The sequence below is a fragment of the Paramormyrops kingsleyae genome, chromosome 11 (assembly GCF_048594095.1).
Source record: "Paramormyrops kingsleyae isolate MSU_618 chromosome 11, PKINGS_0.4, whole genome shotgun sequence".
Lineage (NCBI taxonomy): Eukaryota > Metazoa > Chordata > Actinopteri > Osteoglossiformes > Mormyridae > Paramormyrops > Paramormyrops kingsleyae.
Window position 1 is genome coordinate 1214942 of NC_132807.1, and position 25406 is coordinate 1240347.

The 25406-nt window shown below is 42.0% G+C and overlaps 1 protein-coding gene across 1 annotated transcript in view; it reads right to left on the minus strand.

Moving 5' to 3' along the window:
* The window catches only part of LOC140593479 (uncharacterized), a 68996-nt gene extending 68320 nt beyond the window's left edge, over window positions 1–676 (minus strand). Inside the window, exon 1 of the mRNA XM_072718412.1 lies at window positions 649–676. Within this exon, the coding sequence (XP_072574513.1) occupies window positions 649–676 (28 nt within the window). The remainder of the gene's footprint in view (window positions 1–648) is intronic.
* Window positions 677–25406: the final 24730 nt, after the last annotated feature.

Here is a 25406-nt window from a genome sequence, read left to right on the forward strand (position 1 = left end):
AATGGAACACAGAGAGATATATAAGAACATGACAATAACTGGATAAATACTCTACTACAAAATCAGTTTAAAATGAGTCCATGGGCTTCAGATTGTCAGATAAATGAAATAATGTGAATTACCGATAAAGCTAAGAAAGCTAAACCAGAAGACAACATCCATGCATACGCTTACTCTCACACATATCCAAATGAATAAATATTAAATGAAACACATTTAGTCCTGCACTTTTGTCACTAACAGTGATCTTGCTTTTCATTTTCTTATTATTTAAACAAGATGAGCAAGAATGGGAGACAGAAGGGGAGTATAACGAACGGCATTTCCTATCACATCGTTACATTTTCTCATTTTAAAACTCTGCTTCCAATGTATCCGTTTGCAGTTCAAAATACATTCGTTTCTGTAGATAAAAGTTGAATTTTTCAACAGGTCGGTTATTTTACCTCGAAAACCAAAGGTGTTACTTATCAGCTTTACCTCAAGACTAACAAGCATTAGGCCAATGCAGACTTGGCCGTTCATTTCGTCTGTCACATACCGGGAGCTACAACTTTATTATCATTTAATCACTATAATCATTAATACCTTCTGGATCCATGTTCTCCACGTTTAAGGAGTGATGGATTCGAAATCTCATCAAGTAACAGTCCATTATCTCAACTATCTGCACCATTTTGCCAAGAGCGAGAGTTTGCGCATCCAGAAAGTTTAACCGTTTTTGTTTTATTTCAAACTGCCTTCATTGACCGGAAACCGTAAATATTTTAAACTCTGCGCTAAGACACATTCGCATGGCGTTAGTTTTACCGATTCTGACGGGATAAGAAACGTGCGCAATTTCTCAAAATTACCACACAGTGGAGAATTAATGCCGGCAGGATCTTACTGTCTACAAAGCAAGTTCAATGCAAGTATAACCTTCACAAGTAAGACGAAGCATGGCGGCGGAAAAGAACAACATTTTTATTTTACAATTACTTCAAAATTAGGAACAAAAATACGACCAAAAATTCTTTAGTTTGACATGTGATCAAAATACAGAGTAAACTAATACATGATAGCATGCATGCAAAAGATCAACGGCAGAACAGGGACTTTTAACGTTGTCTGCATTAAAAAGGAATTAACCATCCCTCTCAATATAAAATTGGGATAATTTTTTTCTCTTCAGAGGCCTCCATAGAATAGTGCATCCATCCCCTCACTCATGTGTATAGAGACGTATCCTAAGGCTCTGTCAGCAACATTCAGATCAACAACAGCATCAACAATTTCACAGCTAGTTTTAAAACTTGCTTAAACGCACAGTGATTGCAGAAAATGATAAACAAATTAGGTAATATTAATTAAATTATTAAATTGTGCAGATTAATAGACAGAAAAGGTTATTGAATTTTACATTATGATAAATGAGAACTATACGTGATTACTAATTATTGTTAACTAATTTACTGTATGAATTTTTCCCCCTCGTTGTTAAAAATCATTATATGTCAGGGTGCCAGTCAGTGGAAGCACACAGACACGTTGGCCAGCTGTCCTATTCAACTACTTTTTGGTCATTTATTAAGTAAATGACTAATATTTTCCTGCGGGATCTTCTAATTATGTTGAAATAAAAATGTAACTTACAGCGTAAAAACATGGAATCCAGTCAGAAGCGCATGGGCCTCTTGTGCGGTGGAGGAGAACTTGAGCCGCTGGTGTCGTCGGGCTCGGCCTTGCGCTTCCTCTGACTGGTGCCAGCGGGCCTCTGAGGAGGCCTCTCCTCCTGCCTCATGCCCCATGTTCGCAGAGAACTGCTCACATGCACGGGGACATGCACGGACATGACCACGGTGTGGTCATCACCGTAGTCCGTAATGCCCCAGAGTCCCTCGGGGATGCTGAGCTCATCCAGCTTCCGCAGGTAGTTGCGGCCTTCGATCTCAAGCTGCTGCCACGTGCTGTTAGGGCCCACAAGGATCCAGAAGGTGGAGCTGGAGGGCTCAGCATGTTCTGGCTCAATCTGACTTCCAGGTTGAGTGTCAGAAGCCACAGATAAGGATGGAGATGAGGGCTCATCTTCACCCCAGGCCAAGGGGAGAGCCTCAGGAAGCCCATTAGCATCCTCAGTCGTGGATGCTGGAGCTGCAGGGGAAGCCTCCCTTCTAGAGCTGGGTGATGGCAGCTCCTGTCCGTAATGGTCATCCTCCTCAGCTGGTGATTCTCCATCCCCATGCTGGACACCAGTCTCTGTACCATGATGTACCACTTGCAGCCGTGCAGTTGCTACGTGCAATAGGCTGGGATCCAACTCCTCCCCAGTGAGCCGCCAATAAAATGAAGGGACACTGAGGGCCAGAGACTGCAAGTTCTCCATGGTCAGTGGGCTCCTCTCGAAGTTCACGACCAGAATGGAGATGAACTTGTCCTCCACAAACTCATGAACTGGGACAAAATGGAACACAGAGAGATATATAAGAACATGACAATAACTGGATAAATACTCTACTACAAAATCCGTTTAAAATGAGTCCATGGGCTTCAGATTGTCAGATAAATGAAATAATGTGAATTACCGATAAAGCTAAGAAAGCTAAACCAGAAGACAACATCCATGCATACGCTTACTCTCACACATATCCTAATGAATAAATATTAAATGAAACACATTTAGTCCTGCACTTTTGTCACTAACAGTGATCTTGCTTTTCATTTTCTTATTATTTAAACAAGATGAGCAAGAATGGGAGACAGAAGGGGAGTATAACGAAAGGCATTTCCTATCACATCGTTACATTTTCTCATTTTAAAACTCTGCTTCCAATGTATCCGTTTGCAGTTCAAAATACATTTGTTTCTGTAGATTAAAGTTGAATTATTCAACAGGTCGGTTATTTTACCTCGAAAACCAAAGGTGTTACTTATCAGCTTTACCTCAAAACTAACAAGCATTAGGCCAATGCAGACTTGGCCGTTCATTTCGTCTGTCACATACCGGGAGCTACAACTTTATTATCATTTAATCACTATAATCATTAATACCTTCTGGATCCATGTTCTCCACGTTTAAGGAGTGATGGATTCGAAATCTCATCGAGTAACAGTCCTTTATCTCAACTATCTGCACCATTTTGCCAAGAGCGAGAGTTTGCGCATCCAGAAAGTTTAACCGTTTTTGTTTTATTTCAAACTGCCTTCATTGACCGGAAACCGTAAATATTTTAAACTCTGCGCTAAGACACATTCGCATGGCGTTAGTTTTACCGATTCTGACGGGATAAGAAACGTGCGCAATTTCTCAAAATTACCACACAGTGGAGAATTAATGCCGGCAGGATCTTACTGTCTACAAAGCAAGTTCAATGCAAGCATAACCTTCACAAGTAAGACGAAGCATGGCGGCGGAAAAGAACAACATTTTTATTTTACAATTACTTCAAAATTAGGAACAAAAATACAACCAAAAATTCTTTAGTTTGACATGTGATCAAAATACAGAGTAAACTAATACATGATAGCATGCATGCAAAAGATCAACGGCAGAACAGGGACTTTTAACGTTGTCTGCATAAAAAAGGAATTAACCATCCCTCTCAATATCAAATTGGGATAATTTTTTTCTCTTCAGAGGCCTCCATATAATAGTGCATCCATCCCCTCACTCATGTGTATAGAGACGTATCCTAAGGCTCTGTCAGCAACATTCAGATCAACAACAGCATCAACAATTTCACAGCTAGTTTTAAAACTTGCTTAAACGCACAGTGATTGCAGAAAATGATAAACAAATTAGGTACTATTAATTAAATTATTAAATTGTGCAGATTAATAGTCAGAAAAGGTTTTTCAATTTTACATTATGATAAATGAGAACTATAGGTGATTACTAATTATTGTTAACTAATTTACTGTATGAATTTTTCCCCCTCGTTGTTAAAAATCATTATATGTCAGGGTGCCAGTCAGTGGAAGCACACAGACACGTTGGCCAGCTGTCCTATTCAACTACTTTTTGGTCATTTATTAAGTAACTGACTAATATTTTCCTGCGGGATCTTCTAATTATGTTGAAATAAAAATGTAACTTACAGCGTAAAAACATGGAATCAAGTCAGAAGCGCATGGGCCTCTTGTGCGGTGGAGGAGAACTTGAGCCGCTGGTGTCGTCGGGCTCGGCCTTGCGCTTCCTCTGTCTGGTGCCAGCGGGCCTCTGAGGAGGCCTCTCCTCCTGCCTCACGCCCCATGTTCGCAGAGAACTGCTCACATGCACGGAGACATGCACGGACATGACCACGGTGTGGTCATCACCGTAGTCCGTAATGCCCCAGAGTCCATCGTAGATGCTGAGCTCATCCAGCTTCCGCAGGTAGTTGCGGCCTTCGATCTCAAGCTGCTGCCACGTGCTGTTAGGGCCCACAGGGATCCAGAAGGTGGAGCTGGAGGGCTCAGCATGTTCTGGCTCAATCTGACTTCCAGGTTGAGTGTCAGAAGGCACAGATAAGGATGGAGATGAGGGCTCATCTTCACCCCAGGCCAAGGGGAGAGCCTCAGGAAGCCCATTAGCATCCTCAGTCGTGGATGCTGGAGCTGCAGGGGAAGCCTCCCTTCTAGAGCTGGGTGATGGCAGCTCCTGTCCGTAATGGTCATCCTCCTCAGCTGGTGATTCTCCATTCCCATGCTGGACACCAGTCTCTGTTCCATGATGTACCACATGCAGCCGTGCAGTTGCTACGTGCAATAGGCTGGGATCCAACTCCTCCCCAGTGAGCCGCCAATAAAATGAAGGGACACTGAGGGCCAGAGACTGCAAGTTCTCCATGGTCAGTGGGCTCCTCTCGAAGTTCACGACCAGAATGGAGATGAACTTGTCCTCCACAAACTCATGAACTGGGACAAAATGGAACACAGAGAGATATATAAGAACATGACAATAACTGGATAAATACTCTACTACAAAATCAGTTTAAAATGAGTCCATGGGCTTCAGATTGTCAGATAAATGAAATAATGTGAATTACCGATAAAGCTAAGAAAGCTAAACCAGAAGACAACATCCATGCATACGCTTACTCTCACACATATCCAAATGAATAAATATTAAATGAAACAAATTTAGTCCTGCACTTTTGTCACTAACAGTGATCTTGCTTTTCATTTTCTTATTATTTAAACAAGATGAGCAAGAATGGGAGACAGAAGGGGAGTATAACGAACGGCATTTCCTATCACATCGTTACATTTTCTCATTTTAAAACTCTGCTTCCAATGTATCCGTTTGCAGTTCAAAATACATTTGTTTCTGTAGATTAAAGTTGAATTATTCAACAGGTCGGTTGTTTTACCTCGAAAACCAAAGGTGTTACTTATCAGCTTTACCTCAAAACTAACAAGCATTAGGCCAATGCAGACTTGGCCGTTCATTTCGTCCGTCACATACCGGGAGCTACAACTTTATTATCATTTAATCACTATAATCATTAATACCTTCTGGATCCATGTTCTCCACGTTTAAGGAGTGATGGATTCGAAATCTCATCGAGTAACAGTCCTTTATCTCAACTATCTGCACCGTTTTGCCAAGAGCGAGAGTTTGCGCATCCAGAAAGTTTAACCGTTTTTGTTTTATTTCAAACTGCCTTCATTGACCGGAAACCGTAAATATTTTAAACTCTGCGCTAAGACACATTCGCATGGCGTTAGTTTTACCGATTCTGACGGGATAAGAAACGTGCGCAATTTCTCAAAATTACCACACAGTGGAGAATTAATGCCGGCAGGATCTTACTGTCTACAAAGCAAGTTCAATGCAAGTATAACCTTCACAAGTAAGACGAAGCATGGCGGCGGAAAAGAACAACATTTTTATTTTACAATTACTTCAAAATTAGGAACAAAAATACGACCAAAAATTCTTTAGTTTGACATGTGATCAAAATACAGAGTAAACTAATACATGATAGCATGCATGCAAAAGATCAACGGCAGAACAGGGACTTTTAACGTTGTCTGCATTAAAAAGGAATTAACCATCCCTCTCAATATAAAATTGGGATAATTTTTTTCTCTTCAGAGGCCTCCATAGAATAGTGCATCCATCCCCTCACTCATGTGTATAGAGACGTATCCTAAGGCTCTGTCAGCAACATTCAGATCAACAACAGCATCAACAATTTCACAGCTAGTTTTAAAACTTGCTTAAACGCACAGTGATTGCAGAAAATGATAAACAAATTAGGTAATATTAATTAAATTATTAAATTGTGCAGATTAATAGTCAGAAAAGGTTATTGAATTTTACATTATGATAAATGAGAACTATTCGTGATTACTAATTATTGTTAACTAATTTACTGCATGAATTTCTCCCCCTCATTGTTAAAAATCATTATATGTCAGGGTGCCAGTCAGTGGAAGCACACAGACACGTTGGCCAGCTGTCCTATTCAACTACTTTTTGGTCATTTATTAAGTAACTGACTAATATTTTCCTGCGGGATCTTCTAATTATGTTGAAATAAAAATGTAACTTACAGCGTAAAAACATGGAATCCAGTCAGAAGCGCATGGGCCTCTTGTGCGGTGGAGGAGAACTTGAGCCGCTGGTGTCGTCGGGCTCGGCCTTGCGCTTCCTCTGACTGGTGCCAGCGGGCTTCTGAGGAGGCCTCTCCTCCTGCCTCATGCCCCATGTTCGCAGAGAACTGCTCACATGCACGGGCACATGCACGGACATGACCACGGTGTGGTCATCGCCGTAGTCCGTAATGCCCCAGAGTCCCTCGGGGATGCTGAGCTCATCCAGCTTCCGCAGGTAATTGCGGCCTTCGATCTCAAGCTGCTGCCACGTGCTGTTAGGGCCCACAGGGATCCAGAAGGTGGAGCTGGAGGGCTCAGCATGTTCTGGCTCAATCTGACTTCCAGGTTGAGTGTCAGAAGCCACAGATAAGGATGGAGATGAGGGCTCATCTTCACCCCAGGCCAAGGGGAGAGCCTCAGGAAGCCCATTAGCATCCTCAGTCGTGGATGCTGGAGCTGCAGGGGAAGCCTCCCTTCTAGAGCTGGGTGATGGCAGCTCCTGTCCGTAATGGTCATCCTCCTCAGCTGGTGATTCTCCATCCCCATGCTGGACACCAGTCTCTGTACCATGATGTACCACTTGCAGCCGTGCAGTTGCTACGTGCAATAGGCTGGGATCCAACTCCTCCCCAGTGAGCCGCCAATAAAATGAAGGGACACTGAGGGCCAGAGACTGCAAGTTGTCCATGGTCAGTGGGCTCCTCTCGAAGTTCACGACCAGAATGGAGATGAACTTGTCCTCCACAAACTCATGAACTGGGACAAAATGGAACACAGAGAGATATATAAGAACATGACAATAACTGGATAAATACTCTACTACAAAATCAGTTTAAAATGAGTCCATGGGCTTCAGATTGTCAGATAAATGAAATAATGTGAATTACCGATAAAGCTAAGAAAGCTAAACCAGAAGACAACATCCATGCATACGCTTACTCTCACACATATCCAAATGATTAAATATTAAATGAAACACATTTAGTCCTGCACTTTTGTCACTAACAGTGATCTTGCTTTTCATTTTCTTATTATTTAAACAAGATGAGCAAGAATGGGAGACAGAAGGGGAGTATAACGAACGGCATTTCCTATCACATCGTTACATTTTCTCATTTTAAAACTCTGCTTCCAATGTATCCGTTTGCAGTTCAAAATACATTTGTTTCTGTAGATAAAAGTTGAATTATTCAACAGGTCGGTTATTTTACCTCGAAAACCAAAGGTGTTACTTATCAGCTTTACCTCAAAACTAACAAGCATTAGGCCAATGCAGACTTGGCCGTTCATTTCGTCCGTCACATACCGGGAGCTACAACTTTATTATCATTTAATCACTATAATCATTAATACCTTCTGGATCCATGTTCTCCACGTTTAAGGAGTGATGGATTCGAAATCTCATCGAGTAACAGTCCTTTATCTCAACTATCTGCACCGTTTTGCCAAGAGCGAGAGTTTGCGCATCCAGAAAGTTTAACCGTTTTTGTTTTATTTCAAACTGCCTTCATTGACCGGAAACCGTAAATATTTTAAACTCTGCGCTAAGACACATTCGCATGGCGTTAGTTTTACCGATTCTGACGGGATAAGAAACGTGCGCAATTTCTCAAAATTACCACACAGTGGAGAATTAATGCCGGCAGGATCTTACTGTCTACAAAGCAAGTTCAATGCAAGTATAACCTTCACAAGTAAGACGAAGCATGGCGGCGGAAAAGAACAACATTTTTACTTTACAATTACTTCAAAATTAGGAACAAAAATACGACCAAAAATTCTTTAGTTTGACATGTGATCAAAATACAGAGTAAACTAATACATGATAGCATGCATGCAAAAGATCAACGGCAGAACAGGGACTTTTAACGTTGTCTGCATTAAAAAGGAATTAACCATCCCTCTCAATATAAAATTGGGATAATTTTTTTCTCTTCAGAGGCCTCCATAGAATAGTGCATCCATCCCCTCACTCATGTGTATAGAGACGTATCCTAAGGCTCTGTCAGCAACATTCAGATCAACAACAGCATCAACAATTTCACAGCTAGTTTTAAAACTTGCTTAAACGCACAGTGATTGCAGAAAATGATAAACAAATTAGGTAATATTAATTAAATTATTAAATTGTGCAGATTAATAGTCAGAAAAGGTTATTGAATTTTACATTATGATAAATGAGAACTATTCGTGATTACTAATTATTGTTAACTAATTTACTGCATGAATTTCTCCCCCTCGTTGTAAAAAATCATTATATGTCAGGGTGCCAGTCAGTGGAAGCACACAGACACGTTGGCCAGCTGTCCTATTCAACTACTTTTTGGTCATTTATTAAGTAACTGACTAATATTTTCCTGCGGGATCTTCTAATTATGTTGAAATAAAAATGTAACTTACAGCGTAAAAACATGGAATCCAGTCAGAAGCGCATGGGCCTCTTGTGCGGTGGAGGAGAACTTGAGCCGCTGGTGTCGTCGGGCTCGGCCTTGCGCTTCCTCTGACTGGTGCCAGCGGGCTTCTGAGGAGGCCTCTCCTCCTGCCTCATGCCCCATGTTCGCAGAGAACTGCTCACATGCACGGGCACATGCACGGACATGACCACGGTGTGGTCATCGCCGTAGTCCGTAATGCCCCAGAGTCCCTCGGGGATGCTGAGCTCATCCAGCTTCCGCAGGTAGTTGCGGCCTTCGATCTCAAGCTGCTGCCACGTGCTGTTAGGGCCCACAGGGATCCAGAAGGTGGAGCTGGAGGGCTCAGCATGTTCTGGCTCAATCTGACTTCCAGGTTGAGTGTCAGAAGCCACAGATAAGGATGGAGATGAGGGCTCATCTTCACCCCAGGCCAAGGGGAGAGCCTCAGGAAGCCCATTAGCATCCTCAGTCGTGGATGCTGGAGCTGCAGGGGAAGCCTCCCTTCTAGAGCTGGGTGATGGCAGCTCCTGTCCGTAATGGTCATCCTCCTCAGCTGGTGATTCTCCATCCCCATGCTGGACACCAGTCTCTGTACCATGATGTACCACTTGCAGCCATGCAGTTGCTACGTGCAATAGGCTGGGATCCAACTCCTCCCCAGTGAGCCGCCAATAAAATGAAGGGACACTGAGGGCCAGAGACTGCAAGTTGTCCATGGTCAGTGGGCTCCTCTCGAAGTTCACGACCAGAATGGAGATGAACTTGTCCTCCACAAACTCATGAACTGGGACAAAATGGAACACAGAGAGATATATAAGAACATGACAATAACTGGATAAATACTCTACTACAAAATCAGTTTAAAATGAGTCCATGGGCTTCAGATTGTCAGATAAATGAAATAATGTGAATTACCGATAAAGCTAAGAAAGCTAAACCAGAAGACAACATCCATGCATACGCTTACTCTCACACATATCCAAATGATTAAATATTAAATGAAACACATTTAGTCCTGCACTTTTGTCACTAACAGTGATCTTGCTTTTCATTTTCTTATTATTTAAACAAGATGAGCAAGAATGGGAGACAGAAGGGGAGTATAACGAACGGCATTTCCTATCACATCGTTACATTTTCTCATTTTAAAACTCTGCTTCCAATGTATCCGTTTGCAGTTCAAAATACATTTGTTTCTGTAGATAAAAGTTGAATTATTCAACAGGTCGGTTATTTTACCTCGAAAACCAAAGGTGTTACTTATCAGCTTTACCTCAAAACTAACAAGCATTAGGCCAATGCAGACTTGGCCGTTCATTTCGTCCGTCACATACCGGGAGCTACAACTTTATTATCATTTAATCACTATAATCATTAATACCTTCTGGATCCATGTTCTCCACGTTTAAGGAGTGATGGATTCGAAATCTCATCGAGTAACAGTCCTTTATCTCAACTATCTGCACCGTTTTGCCAAGAGCGAGAGTTTGCGCATCCAGAAAGTTTAACCGTTTTTGTTTTATTTCAAACTGCCTTCATTGACCGGAAACCGTAAATATTTTAAACTCTGCGCTAAGACACATTCGCATGGCGTTAGTTTTACCGATTCTGACGGGATAAGAAACGTGCGCAATTTCTCAAAATTACCACACAGTGGAGAATTAATGCCGGCAGGATCTTACTGTCTACAAAGCAAGTTCAATGCAAGTATAACCTTCACAAGTAAGACGAAGCATGGCGGCGGAAAAGAACAACATTTTTACTTTACAATTACTTCAAAATTAGGAACAAAAATACGACCAAAAATTCTTTAGTTTGACATGTGATCAAAATACAGAGTAAACTAATACATGATAGCATGCATGCAAAAGATCAACGGCAGAACAGGGACTTTTAACGTTGTCTGCATTAAAAAGGAATTAACCATCCCTCTCAATATAAAATTGGGATAATTTTTTTCTCTTCAGAGGCCTCCATAGAATAGTGCATCCATCCCCTCACTCATGTGTATAGAGACGTATCCTAAGGCTCTGTCAGCAACATTCAGATCAACAACAGCATCAACAATTTCACAGCTAGTTTTAAAACTTGCTTAAACGCACAGTGATTGCAGAAAATGATAAACAAATTAGGTAATATTAATTAAATTATTAAATTGTGCAGATTAATAGTCAGAAAAGGTTATTGAATTTTACATTATGATAAATGAGAACTATTCGTGATTACTAATTATTGTTAACTAATTTACTGCATGAATTTCTCCCCCTCGTTGTAAAAAATCATTATATGTCAGGGTGCCAGTCAGTGGAAGCACACAGACACGTTGGCCAGCTGTCCTATTCAACTACTTTTTGGTCATTTATTAAGTAACTGACTAATATTTTCCTGCGGGATCTTCTAATTATGTTGAAATAAAAATGTAACTTACAGCGTAAAAACATGGAATCCAGTCAGAAGCGCATGGGCCTCTTGTGCGGTGGAGGAGAACTTGAGCCGCTGGTGTCGTCGGGCTCGGCCTTGCGCTTCCTCTGACTGGTGCCAGCGGGCTTCTGAGGAGGCCTCTCCTCCTGCCTCATGCCCCATGTTCGCAGAGAACTGCTCACATGCACGGGCACATGCACGGACATGACCACGGTGTGGTCATCGCCGTAGTCCGTAATGCCCCAGAGTCCCTCGGGGATGCTGAGCTCATCCAGCTTCCGCAGGTAGTTGCGGCCTTCGATCTCAAGCTGCTGCCACGTGCTGTTAGGGCCCACAGGGATCCAGAAGGTGGAGCTGGAGGGCTCAGCATGTTCTGGCTCAATCTGACTTCCAGGTTGAGTGTCAGAAGCCACAGATAAGGATGGAGATGAGGGCTCATCTTCACCCCAGGCCAAGGGGAGAGCCTCAGGAAGCCCATTAGCATCCTCAGTCGTGGATGCTGGAGCTGCAGGGGAAGCCTCCCTTCTAGAGCTGGGTGATGGCAGCTCCTGTCCGTAATGGTCATCCTCCTCAGCTGGTGATTCTCCATCCCCATGCTGGACACCAGTCTCTGTACCATGATGTACCACTTGCAGCCGTGCAGTTGCTACGTGCAATAGGCTGGGATCCAACTCCTCCCCAGTGAGCCGCCAATAAAATGAAGGGACACTGAGGGCCAGAGACTGCAAGTTGTCCATGGTCAGTGGGCTCCTCTCGAAGTTCACGACCAGAATGGAGATGAACTTGTCCTCCACAAACTCATGAACTGGGACAAAATGGAACACAGAGAGATATATAAGAACATGACAATAACTGGATAAATACTCTACTACAAAATCAGTTTAAAATGAGTCCATGGGCTTCAGATTGTCAGATAAATGAAATAATGTGAATTACCGATAAAGCTAAGAAAGCTAAACCAGAAGACAACATCCATGCATACGCTTACTCTCACACATATCCAAATGAATAAATATTAAATGAAACACATTTAGTCCTGCACTTTTGTCACTAACAGTGATCTTGCTTTTCATTTTCTTATTATTTAAACAAGATGAGCAAGAATGGGAGACAGAAGGGGAGTATAACGAACGGCATTTCCTATCACATCGTTACATTTTCTCATTTTAAAACTCTGCTTCCAATGTATCCGTTTGCAGTTCAAAATACATTTGTTTCTGTAGATAAAAGTTGAATTATTCAACAGGTCGGTTATTTTACCTCGAAAACCAAAGGTGTTACTTATCAGCTTTACCTCAAAACTAACAAGCATTAGGCCAATGCAGACTTGGCCGTTCATTTCGTCTGTCACATACCGGGAGCTACAACTTTATTATCATTTAATCACTATAATCATTAATACCTTCTGGATCCATGTTCTCCACGTTTAAGGAGTGATGGATTCGAAATCTCATCGAGTAACAGTCCTTTATCTCAACTATCTGCACCATTTTGCCAAGAGCGAGAGTTTGCGCATCCAGAAAGTTTAACCGTTTTTGTTTTATTTCAAACTGCCTTCATTGACCGGAAACCGTAAATATTTTAAACTCTGCGCTAAGACACATTCGCATGGCGTTAGTTTTACCGATTCTGACGGGATAAGAAACGTGCGCAATTTCTCAAAATTACCACACAGTGGAGAATTAATGCCGGCAGGATCTTACTGTCTACAAAGCAAGTTCAATGCAAGCATAACCTTCACAAGTAAGACGAAGCATGGCGGCGGAAAAGAACAACATTTTTATTTTACAATTACTTCAAAATTAGGAACAAAAATACGACCAAAAATTCTTTAGTTTGACATGTGATCAAAATACAGAGTAAACTAATACATGATAGCATGCATGCAAAAGATCAACGGCAGAACAGGGACTTTTAACGTTGTCTGCATTAAAAAGGAATTAACCATCCCTCTCAATATAAAATTGGGATAATTTTTTTCTCTTCAGAGGCCTCCATAGAATAGTGCATCCATCCCCTCACTCATGTGTATAGAGACGTATCCTAAGGCTCTGTCAGCAACATTCAGATCAACAACAGCATCAACAATTTCACAGCTAGTTTTAAAACTTGCTGAAACGCACAGTGATTGCAGAAAATGATAAACAAATTAGGTAATATTAATTAAATTATTAAATTGTGCAGATTAATAGTCAGAAAAGGTTATTGAATTTTACATTATGATAAATGAGAACTATACGTGATTACTAATTATTGTTAACTAATTTACTGTATGAATTTTTCCCCCTCGTTGTTAAAAATCATTATATGTCAGGGTGCCAGTCAGTGGAAGCACACAGACACGTTGGCCAGCTGTCCTATTCAACTACTTTTTGGTCATTTATTAAGTAACTGACTAATATTTTCCTGCGGGATCTTCTAATTATGTTGAAATAAAAATGTAACTTACAGCGTAAAAACATGGAATCCAGTCAGAAGCGCATGGGCCTCTTGTGCGGTGGAGGAGAACTTGAGCCGCTGGTGTCGTCGGGCTCGGCCTTGCGCTTCCTCTGACTGGTGCCAGCGGGCCTCTGAGGAGGCCTCTCCTCCTGCCTCACGTCCCATGTTCGCAGAGAACTGCTCACATGCACGGAGACATGCACGGACATGACCACGGTGTGATCATCACCGTAGTCCTTAATGCTCCAGAGTCCATCGGAGATGCTGAGCTCATCCAGCTTCCGCAGGTAGTTGCGGCCTTTGATCTCAAGCTGCTGCCACGTGCTGTTAGGGCCCACAGGGATCCAGAAGGTGGAGCTGGAGGGCTCAGCATGTTCTGGCTCAATCTGACTTCCAGGTTGAGTGTCAGAAGCCACAGATAAGGATGGAGATGAGGGCTCATCTTCACCCCAGGCCAAGGGGAGAGCCTCAGGAAGCCCATTAGCATCCTCAGTCGTGGATGCTGGAGCTGCAGGGGAAGCCTCCCTTCTAGAGCTGGGTGATGGCAGCTCCTGTCCGTAATGGTCATCCTCCTCAGCTGGTGATTCTCCATCCCCATGCTGGACACCAGTCTCTGTAGCATGATGTACCACTTGCAGCCGTGCAGTTGCTACGTGCAATAGGCTGGGATCCAACTCCTCCCCAGTGAGCCGCCAATAAAATGAAGGGACACTGAGGGCCAGAGACTGCAAGTTCTCCATGGTCAGTGGGCTCCTCTCGAAGTTCACGACCAGAATGGAGATGAACTTGTCCTCCACAAACTCATGAACTGGGACAAAATGGAACACAGAGAGATATATAAGAACATGACAATAACTGGATAAATACTCTACTACAAAATCAGTTTAAAATGAGTCCATGGGCTTCAGATTGTCAGATAAATGAAATAATGTGAATTACCGATAAAGCTAAGAAAGCTAAACCAGAAGACAACATCCATGCATACGCTTACTCTCACACATATCCAAATGAATAAATATTAAATGAAACACATTTAGTCCTGCACTTTTGTCACTAACAGTGATCTTGCTTTTCATTTTCTTATTATTTAAACAAGATGAGCAAGAATGGGAGACAGAAGGGGAGTATAACGAACGGCATTTCCTATCACATCGTTACATTTTCTCATTTTAAAACTCTGCTTCCAATGTATCCGTTTGCAGTTCAAAATACATTTGTTTCTGTAGATTAAAGTTGAATTATTCAACAGGTCGGTTATTTTACCTCGAAAACCAAAGGTGTTACTTATCAGCTTTACCTCAAAACTAACAAGCATTAGGCCAATGCAGACTTGGCCGTTCATTTTGTCTGTCACATACCGGGAGCTACAACTTTATTATCATTTAATCACTATAATCATTAATACCTTCTGGATCCATGTTCTCCACGTTTAAGGAGTGATGGATTCGAAATCTCATCGAGTAACAGTCCTTTATCTCAACTATCTGCACCATTTTGCCAAGAGCGAGAGTTTGCGCATCCAGAAAGTTTAACCGTTTTTGTTTTATTTCAAACTGCCTTCATTGACCGGAAACCGTAAATATTTTAAACTCTGCGCTAAGACACATTCGCATGGCGTTAGTTTTACCGATTCTGACGGGATAAGAAAAGTGCGCAATTTCTCAAAATTACCACACAGTGGAGAATTAATGCCGGCAGGATCTTACTGTCTACAAAGCAAGTTCAATGCAAGCATAACCTTCACAAGTAAGACGAAGCATGGCGGCGGAAAAGAACAACATTTTTATTTTACAATTACTTCAAAATTAGGAACAAAAATACGACCAAAAATTCTTTAGTTTGACATGTGATCAAAATACAGAGTAAACTAATACATGATAGCATGCATGCAAAAGATCAACGGCAGAACAGGGACTTTTAACGTTGTCTGCATTAAAAAGGAATTAACCATCCCTCTCAATATAAAATTGGGATAATTTTTTTCTCTTCAGAGGCCTCCATAGAATAGTGCATCCATCCCCTCACTCATGTGTATAGAGACGTATCCTAAGGCTCTGTCAGCAACATTCAGATCAACAGCATCAACAATTTCACAGCTAGTTTTAAAACTTGCTTAAACGCAGTGATTGCAGAAAATGATAAACAAATTAGGTAATATTAATTAAATTATTAAATTGTGCAGATTAATAGTCAGAAAAGGTTTTTCAATTTTACATTATGATAAATGAGAACTATAGGTGATTACTAATTATTGTTAACTAATTTACTGTATGAATTTCTCCCCCTCGTTGTTAAAAATCATTATATGTCAGGGTGCCAGTCAGTGGAAGCACACAGACACGTTGGCCAGCTGTCCTATTCAACTACTTTTTGGTCATTTATTAAGTAACTGACTAATATTTTCCTGCGGGATCTTCTAATTATGTTGAAATAAAAATGTAACTTACAGCGTAAAAACATGGAATCCAGTCAGAAGCGCATGGGCCTCTTGTGCGGTGGAGGAGAACTTGAGCCGCTGGTGTCGTCGGGCTCGGCCTTGCGCTTCCTCTGACTGGTGCCAGCGGGCCTCTGAGGAGGCCTCTCCTCCTGCCTCACGTCCCATGTTCGCAGAGAACTGCTCACATGCACGGAGACATGCACGGACATGACCACGGTGTGATCATCGCCGTAGTCCTTAATGCTCCAGAGTCCATCGGAGATGCTGAGCTCATCCAGCTTCCGCAGGTAGTTGCGGCCTTTGATCTCAAGCTGCTGCCACGTGCTGTTAGGGCCCACAGGGATCCAGAAGGTGGAGCTGGAGGGCTCAGCATGTTCTGGCTCAATCTGACTTCCAGGTTGAGTGTCAGAAGCCACAGATAAGGATGGAGATGAGGGCTCATCTTCACCCCAGGCCAAGGGGAGAGCCTCAGGAAGCCCATTAGCATCCTCAGTCGTGGATGCTGGAGCTGCAGGGGAAGCCTCCCTTCTAGAGCTGGGTGATGGCAGCTCCTGTCCGTAATGGTCATCCTCCTCAGCTGGTGATTCTCCATCCCCATGCTGGACACCAGTCTCTGTAGCATGATGTACCACTTGCAGCCGTGCAGTTGCTACGTGCAATAGGCTGGGATCCAACTCCTCCCCAGTGAGCCGCCAATAAAATGAAGGGACACTGAGGGCCAGAGACTGCAAGTTCTCCATGGTCAGTGGGCTCCTCTCGAAGTTCACGACCAGAATGGAGATGAACTTGTCCTCCACAAACTCATGAACTGGGACAAAATGGAACACAGAGAGATATATAAGAACATGACAATAACTGGATAAATACTCTACTACAAAATCAGTTTAAAATGAGTCCATGGGCTTCAGATTGTCAGATAAATGAAATAATGTGAATTACCGATAAAGCTAAGAAAGCTAAACCAGAAGACAACATCCATGCATACGCTTACTCTCACACATATCCAAATGAATAAATATTAAATGAAACACATTTAGTCCTGCACTTTTGTCACTAACAGTGATCTTGCTTTTCATTTTCTTATTATTTAAACAAGATGAGCAAGAATGGGAGACAGAAGGGGAGTATAACGAACGGCATTTCCTATCACATCGTTACATTTTCTCATTTTAAAACTCTGCTTCCAATGTATCCGTTTGCAGTTCAAAATACATTTGTTTCTTTAGATTAAAGTTGAATTATTCAACAGGTCGGTTATTTTACCTCGAAAACCAAAGGTGTTACTTATCAGCTTTACCTCAAAACTAACAAGCATTAGGCCAATGCAGACTTGGCCGTTCATTTCGTCTGTCACATACCGGGAGCTACAACTTTATTATCATTTAATCACTATAATCATTAATACCTTCTGGATCCATGTTCTCCACGTTTAAGGAGTGATGGATTCGAAATCTCATCGAGTAACAGTCCTTTATCTCAACTATCTGCACCATTTTGCCAAGAGCGAGAGTTTGCGCATCCAGAAAGTTTAACCGTTTTTGTTTTATTTCAAACTGCCTTCATTGACCGGAAACCGTAAATATTTTAAACTCTGCGCTAAGACACATTCGCATGGCGTTAGTTTTACCGATTCTGACGGGATAAGAAACGTGCGCAATTTCTCAAAATTACCACACAGTGGAGAATTAATGCCGGCAGGATCTTACTGTCTACAAAGCAAGTTCAATGCAAGCATAACCTTCACAAGTAAGACGAAGCATGGCGGCGGAAAAGAACAACATTTTTATTTTACAATTACTTCAAAATTAGGAACAAAAATACGACCAAAAATTCTTTAGTTTGACATGTGATCAAAATACAGAGTAAACTAATACATGATAGCATGCATGCAAAAGATCAACGGCAGAACAGGGACTTTTAACGTTGTCTGCATTAAAAAGGAATTAACCATCCCTCTCAATATAAAATTGGGATAATTTTTTTCTCTTCAGAGGCCTCCATAGAATAGTGCATCCATCCCCTCACTCATGTGTATAGAGACGTATCCTAAGGCTGTCAGCAACATTCAGATCAACAGCATCAACAATTTCACAGCTAGTTTTAAAACTTGCTTAAACGCAGTGATTGCAGAAAATGATAAACAAATTAGGTAATATTAATTAAATTATTAAATTGTGCAGATTAATAGTCAGAAAAGGTTTTTCAATTTTACATTATGATAAATGAGAACTATAGGTGATTACTAATTATTGTTAACTAATTTACTGTATGAATTTTTCCCCCTCGTTGTTAAAAATCATTATATGTCAGGGTGCCAGTCAGTGGAAGCACACAGACACGTTGGCCAGCTGTCCTATTCAACTACTTTTTGGTCATTTATTAAGTAACTGACTAATATTTTCCTGCGGGATCTTCTAATTATGTTGAAATAAAAATGTAACTTACAGCGTAAAAACATGGAATCCAGTCAGAAGCGCATGGGCCTCTTGTGCGGTGGAGGAGAACTTGAGCCGCTGGTGTCGTCGGGCTCGGCCTTGCGCTTCCTCTGACTGGTGCCAGCGGGCCTCTGAGGAGGCCTCTCCTCCTGCCTCACGTCCCATGTTCGCAGAGAACTGCTCACATGCACGGAGACATGCACGGACATGACCACGGTGTGATCATCACCGTAGTCCTTAATGCTCCAGAGTCCATCGGAGATGCTGAGCTCATCCAGCTTCCGCAGGTAGTTGCGGCCTTTGATCTCAAGCTGCTGCCACGTGCTGTTAGGGCCCACAGGGATCCAGAAGGTGGAGCTGGAGGGCTCAGCATGTTCTGGCTCAATCTGACTTCCAGGTTGAGTGTCAGAAGCCACAGATAAGGATGGAGATGAGGGCTCATCTTCACCCCAGGCCAAGGGGAGAGCCTCAGGAAGCCCATTAGCATCCTCAGTCGTGGATGCTGGAGCTGCAGGGGAAGCCTCCCTTCTAGAGCTGGGTGATGGCAGCTCCTGTCCGTAATGGTCATCCTCCTCAGCTGGTGATTCTCCATCCCCATGCTGGACACCAGTCTCTGTAGCATGATGTACCACTTGCAGCCGTGCAGTTGCTACGTGCAATAGGCTGGGATCCAACTCCTCCCCAGTGAGCCGCCAATAAAATGAAGGGACACTGAGGGCCAGAGACTGCAAGTTCTCCATGGTCAGTGGGCTCCTCTCGAAGTTCACGACCAGAATGGAGATGAACTTGTCCTCCACAAACTCATGAACTGGGACAAAATGGAACACAGAGAGATATATAAGAACATGACAATAACTGGATAAATACTCTACTACAAAATCAGTTTAAAATGAGTCCATGGGCTTCAGATTGTCAGATAAATGAAATAATGTGAATTACCGATAAAGCTAAGAAAGCTAAACCAGAAGACAACATCCATGCATACGCTTACTCTCACACATATCCAAATGAATAAATATTAAATGAAACACATTTAGTCCTGCACTTTTGTCACTAACAGTGATCTTGCTTTTCATTTTCTTATTATTTAAACAAGATGAGCAAGAATGGGAGACAGAAGGGGAGTATAACGAACGGCATTTCCTATCACATCGTTACATTTTCTCATTTTAAAACTCTGCTTCCAATGTATCCGTTTGCAGTTCAAAATACATTTGTTTCTTTAGATTAAAGTTGAATTATTCAACAGGTCGGTTATTTTACCTCGAAAACCAAAGGTGTTACTTATCAGCTTTACCTCAAAACTAACAAGCATTAGGCCAATGCAGACTTGGCCGTTCATTTCGTCTGTCACATACCGGGAGCTACAACTTTATTATCATTTAATCACTATAATCATTAATACCTTCTGGATCCATGTTCTCCACGTTTAAGGAGTGATGGATTCGAAATCTCATCGAGTAACAGTCCTTTATCTCAACTATCTGCACCATTTTGCCAAGAGCGAGAGTTTGCGCATCCAGAAAGTTTAACCGTTTTTGTTTTATTTCAAACTGCCTTCATTGACCGGAAACCGTAAATATTTTAAACTCTGCGCTAAGACACATTCGCATGGCGTTAGTTTTACCGATTCTGACGGGATAAGAAAAGTGCGCAATTTCTCAAAATTACCACACAGTGGAGAATTAATGCCGGCAGGATCTTACTGTCTACAAAGCAAGTTCAATGCAAGCATAACCTTCACAAGTAAGACGAAGCATGGCGGCGGAAAAGAACAACATTTTTATTTTACAATTACTTCAAAATTAGGAACAAAAATACGACCAAAAATTCTTTAGTTTGACATGTGATCAAAATACAGAGTAAACTAATACATGATAGCATGCATGCAAAAGATCAACGGCAGAACAGGGACTTTTAACGTTGTCTGCATTAAAAAGGAATTAACCATCCCTCTCAATATAAAATTGGGATAATTTTTTTCTCTTCAGAGGCCTCCATAGAATAGTGCATCCATCCCCTCACTCATGTGTATAGAGACGTATCCTAAGGCTCTGTCAGCAACATTCAGATCAACAGCATCAACAATTTCACAGCTAGTTTTAAAACTTGCTTAAACGCAGTGATTGCAGAAAATGATAAACAAATTAGGTAATATTAATTAAATTATTAAATTGTGCAGATTAATAGTCAGAAAAGGTTTTTCAATTTTACATTATGATAAATGAGAACTATAGGTGATTACTAATTATTGTTAACTAATTTACTGTATGAATTTTTCCCCCTCGTTGTTAAAAATCATTATATGTCAGGGTGCCAGTCAGTGGAAGCACACAGACACGTTGGCCAGCTGTCCTATTCAACTACTTTTTGGTCATTTATTAAGTAACTGACTAATATTTTCCTGCGGGATCTTCTAATTATGTTGAAATAAAAATGTAACTTACAGCGTAAAAACATGGAATCCAGTCAGAACGGCATGGGCCTCTTGTGCGGTGGAGGAGAACTTGAGCCGCTGGTGTCGTCGGGCTCGGCCTTGCGCTTCCTCTGACTGGTGCCAGCGGGCCTCTGAGGAGGCCTCTCTTCCTGCCTCATGCCCCATGTTCGCAGAGAACTGCTCACATGCACGGGGACATGCACGGACATGACCACGGTGTGGTCATCGCCGTAGTCCGTAATGCCCCAGAGTCCCTCGGGGATGCTGAGCTCATCCAGCTTCCGCAGGTAGTTGCGGCCTTCGATCTCAAGCTGCTGCCACGTGCTGTTAGGGCCCACAGGGATCCAGAAGGTGGAGCTGGAGGGCTCAGCATGTTCTGGCTCAATCTGACTTCCAGGTTTAGTGTCAGAAGCCACAGATAAGGATGGAGATGAGGGCTCATCTTCACCCCAGGCCAAGGGGAGAGCCTCAGGAAGCCCATTAGCATCCTCAGTCGTGGATGCTGGAGCTGCAGGGGAAGCCTCCCTTCTAGAGCTGGGTGATGGCAGCTCCTGTCCGTAATGGTCATCCTCCTCAGCTGGTGATTCTCCATCCCCATGCTGGACACCAGTCTCTGTACCATGATGTACCACTTGCAGCCGTGCAGTTGCTACGTGCAATAGGCTGGGATCCAACTCCTCCCCAGTGAGCCGCCAATAAAATGAAGGGACACTGAGGGCCAGAGACTGCAAGTTCTCCATGGTCAGTGGGCTCCTCTCGAAGTTCACGACCAGAATGGAGATGAACTTGTCCTCCACAAACTCATGAACTGGGACAAAATGGAACACAGAGAGATATATAAGAACATGACAATAACTGGATAAATACTCTACTACAAAATCAGTTTAAAATGAGTCCATGGGCTTCAGATTGTCAGATAAATGAAATAATGTGAATTACCGATAAAGCTAAACCAGAAGACAACATCCATGCATACGCTTACTCTCACACATATCCAAATGAATAAATATTAAATGAAACACATTTAGTCCTGCACTTTTGTCACTAACAGTGATCTTGCTTTTCATTTTCTTATTATTTAAACAAGATGAGCAAGAATGGGAGACAGAAGGGGAGTATAACGAACGGCATTTCCTATCACATCGTTACATTTTCTCATTTTAAAACTCTGCTTCCAATGTATCCGTTTGCAGTTCAAAATACATTTGTTTCTTTAGATTAAAGTTGAATTATTCAACAGGTCGGTTATTTTACCTCGAAAACCAAAGGTGTTACTTATCAGCTTTACCTCAAAACTAACAAGCATTAGGCCAATGCAGACTTGGCCGTTCATTTTGTCTGTCACATACCGGGAGCTACAACTTTATTATCATTTAATCACTATAATCATTAATACCTTCTGGATCCATGTTCTTCACGTTTAAGGAGTGATGGATTCGAAATCTCATCGAGTAACAGTCCTTTATCTCAACTATCTGCACCATTTTGCCAAGAGCGAGAGTTTGCGCATCCAGAAAGTTTAACCGTTTTTGTTTTATTTCAAACTGCCTTCATTGACCGGAAACCGTAAATATTTTAAACTCTGCGCTAAGACACATTCGCATGGCGTTAGTTTTACCGATTCTGACGGGATAAGAAACGTGCGCAATTTCTCAAAATTACCACACAGTGGAGAATTAATGCCGGCAGGATCTTACTGTCTACAAAGCAAGTTCAATGCAAGCATAACCTTCACAAGTAAGACGAAGCATGGCGGCGGAAAAGAACAACATTTTTATTTTACAATTACTTCAAAATTAGGAACAAAAATACGACCAAAAATTCTTTAGTTTGACATGTGATCAAAATACAGAGTAAACTAATACATGATAGCATGCATGCAAAAGATCAACGGCAGAACAGGGACTTTTAACGTTGTCTGCATTAAAAAGGAATTAACCATCCCTCTCAATATAAAATTGGGATAATTTTTTTCTCTTCAGAGGCCTCCATAGAATAGTGCATCCATCCCCTCACTCATGTGTATAGAGACGTATCCTAAGGCTCTGTAAGCAACATTCAGATCAACAGCATCAATAATTTCACAGCTAGTTTTAAAACTTGCTTAAATGCACAGTGATTGCAGAAAATGATAAACAAATTAGGTAATATTAATTAAATTATTAAATTGTGCAGATTAATAGTCAGAAAAGGTTTTTCAATTTTACATTATGATAAATGAGAACTATAGGTGATTACTAATTATTGTTAACTAATTTACTGTATGAATTTTTCCCCCTCGTTGTTAAAAATCATTATATGTCAGGGTGCCAGTCAGTGGAAGCACACAGACACGTTGGCCAGCTGTCCTATTCAACTACTTTTTGGTCATTTATTAAGTAACTGACTAATATTTTCCTGCGGGATCTTCTAATTATGTTGAAATAAAAATGTAACTTACAGCGTAAAAACATGGAATCCAGTCAGAAGCGCATGGGCCTCTTGTGCGGTGGAGGAGAACTTGAGCCGCTGGTGTCGTCGGGCTCGGCCTTGCGCTTCCTCTGACTGGTGCCAGCGGGCCTCTGAGGAGGCCTCTCTTCCTGCCTCATGCCCCATGTTCGCAGAGAACTGCTCACATGCACGGGGACATGCACGGACATGACCACGGTGTGGTCATCGCCGTAGTCCGTAATGCCCCAGAGTCCCTCGGGGATGCTGAGCTCATCCAGCTTCCGCAGGTAGTTGCGGCCTTCGATCTCAAGCTGCTGCCACGTGCTGTTAGGGCCCACAGGGATCCAGAAGGTGGAGCTGGAGGGCTCAGCATGTTCTGGCTCAATCTGACTTCCAGGTTTAGTGCCAGAAGCCACAGATAAGGATGGAGATGAGGGCTCATCTTCACCCCAGGCCAAGGGGAGAGCCTCAGGAAGCCCATTAGCATCCTCAGTCGTGGATGCTGGAGCTGCAGGCGAAGCCTCCCTTCTAGAGCTGGGTGATGGCAGCTCCTGTCCGTAATGGTCATCCTCCTCAGCTGGTGATTCTCCATCCCCATGCTGGACACCAGTCTCTGTACCATGATGTACCACTTGCAGCCGTGCAGTTGCTACGTGCAATAGGCTGGGATCCAACTCCTCCCCAGTGAGCCGCCAATAAAATGAAGGGACACTGAGGGCCAGAGACTGCAAGTTCTCCATGGTCAGTGGGCTCCTCTCGAAGTTCACGACGAGAATGGAGATGAACTTGTCCTCCACAAACTCATGAACTGGGACAAAATGGAACACAGAGAAATATATAAGAACATGACAATAACTGGATAAATACTCTACTACAAAATCAGTTTAAAATGAGTCCATGGGCTTCAGATTGTCAGATAAATGAAATAATGTGAATTACCGATAAAGCTAAGAAAGCTAAACCAGAAGACAACATCCATGCATACGCTTACTCTCACACATATCCAAATGAATAAATATTAAATGAAACACATTTAGTCCTGCACTTTTGTCACTAACAGTGATCTTGCTTTTCATTTTCTTATTATTTAAACAAGATGAGCAAGAATGGGAGACAGAAGGGGAGTATAACGAACGGCATTTCCTATCACATCGTTACATTTTCTCATTTTAAAACTCTGCTTCCAATGTATCCGTTTGCAGTTCAAAATACATTTGTTTCTGTAGATAAAAGTTGAATTATTCAACAGGTCGGTTGTTTTACCTCGAAAACCAAAGGTGTTACTTATCAGCTTTACCTCAAAACTAACAAGCATTAGGCCAATGCAGACTTGGCCGTTCATTTCGTCCGTCACATACCGGGAGCTACAACTTTATTATCATTTAATCACTATAATCATTAATACCTTCTGGATCCATGTTCTCCACGTTTAAGGAGTGATGGATTCGAAATCTCATCGAGTAACAGTCCTTTATCTCAACTATCTGCACCGTTTTGCCAAGAGCGAGAGTTTGCGCATCCAGAAAGTTTAACCGTTTTTGTTTTATTTCAAACTGCCTTCATTGACCGGAAACCGTAAATATTTTAAACTCTGCGCTAAGACACATTCGCATGGCGTTAGTTTTACCGATTCTGACGGGATAAGAAACGTGCGCAATTTCTCAAAATTACCACACAGTGGAGAATTAATGCCGGCAGGATCTTACTGTCTACAAAGCAAGTTCAATGCAAGTATAACCTTCACAAGTAAGACGAAGCATGGCGGCGGAAAAGAACAACATTTTTATTTTACAATTACTTCAAAATTAGGAACAAAAATACGACCAAAAATT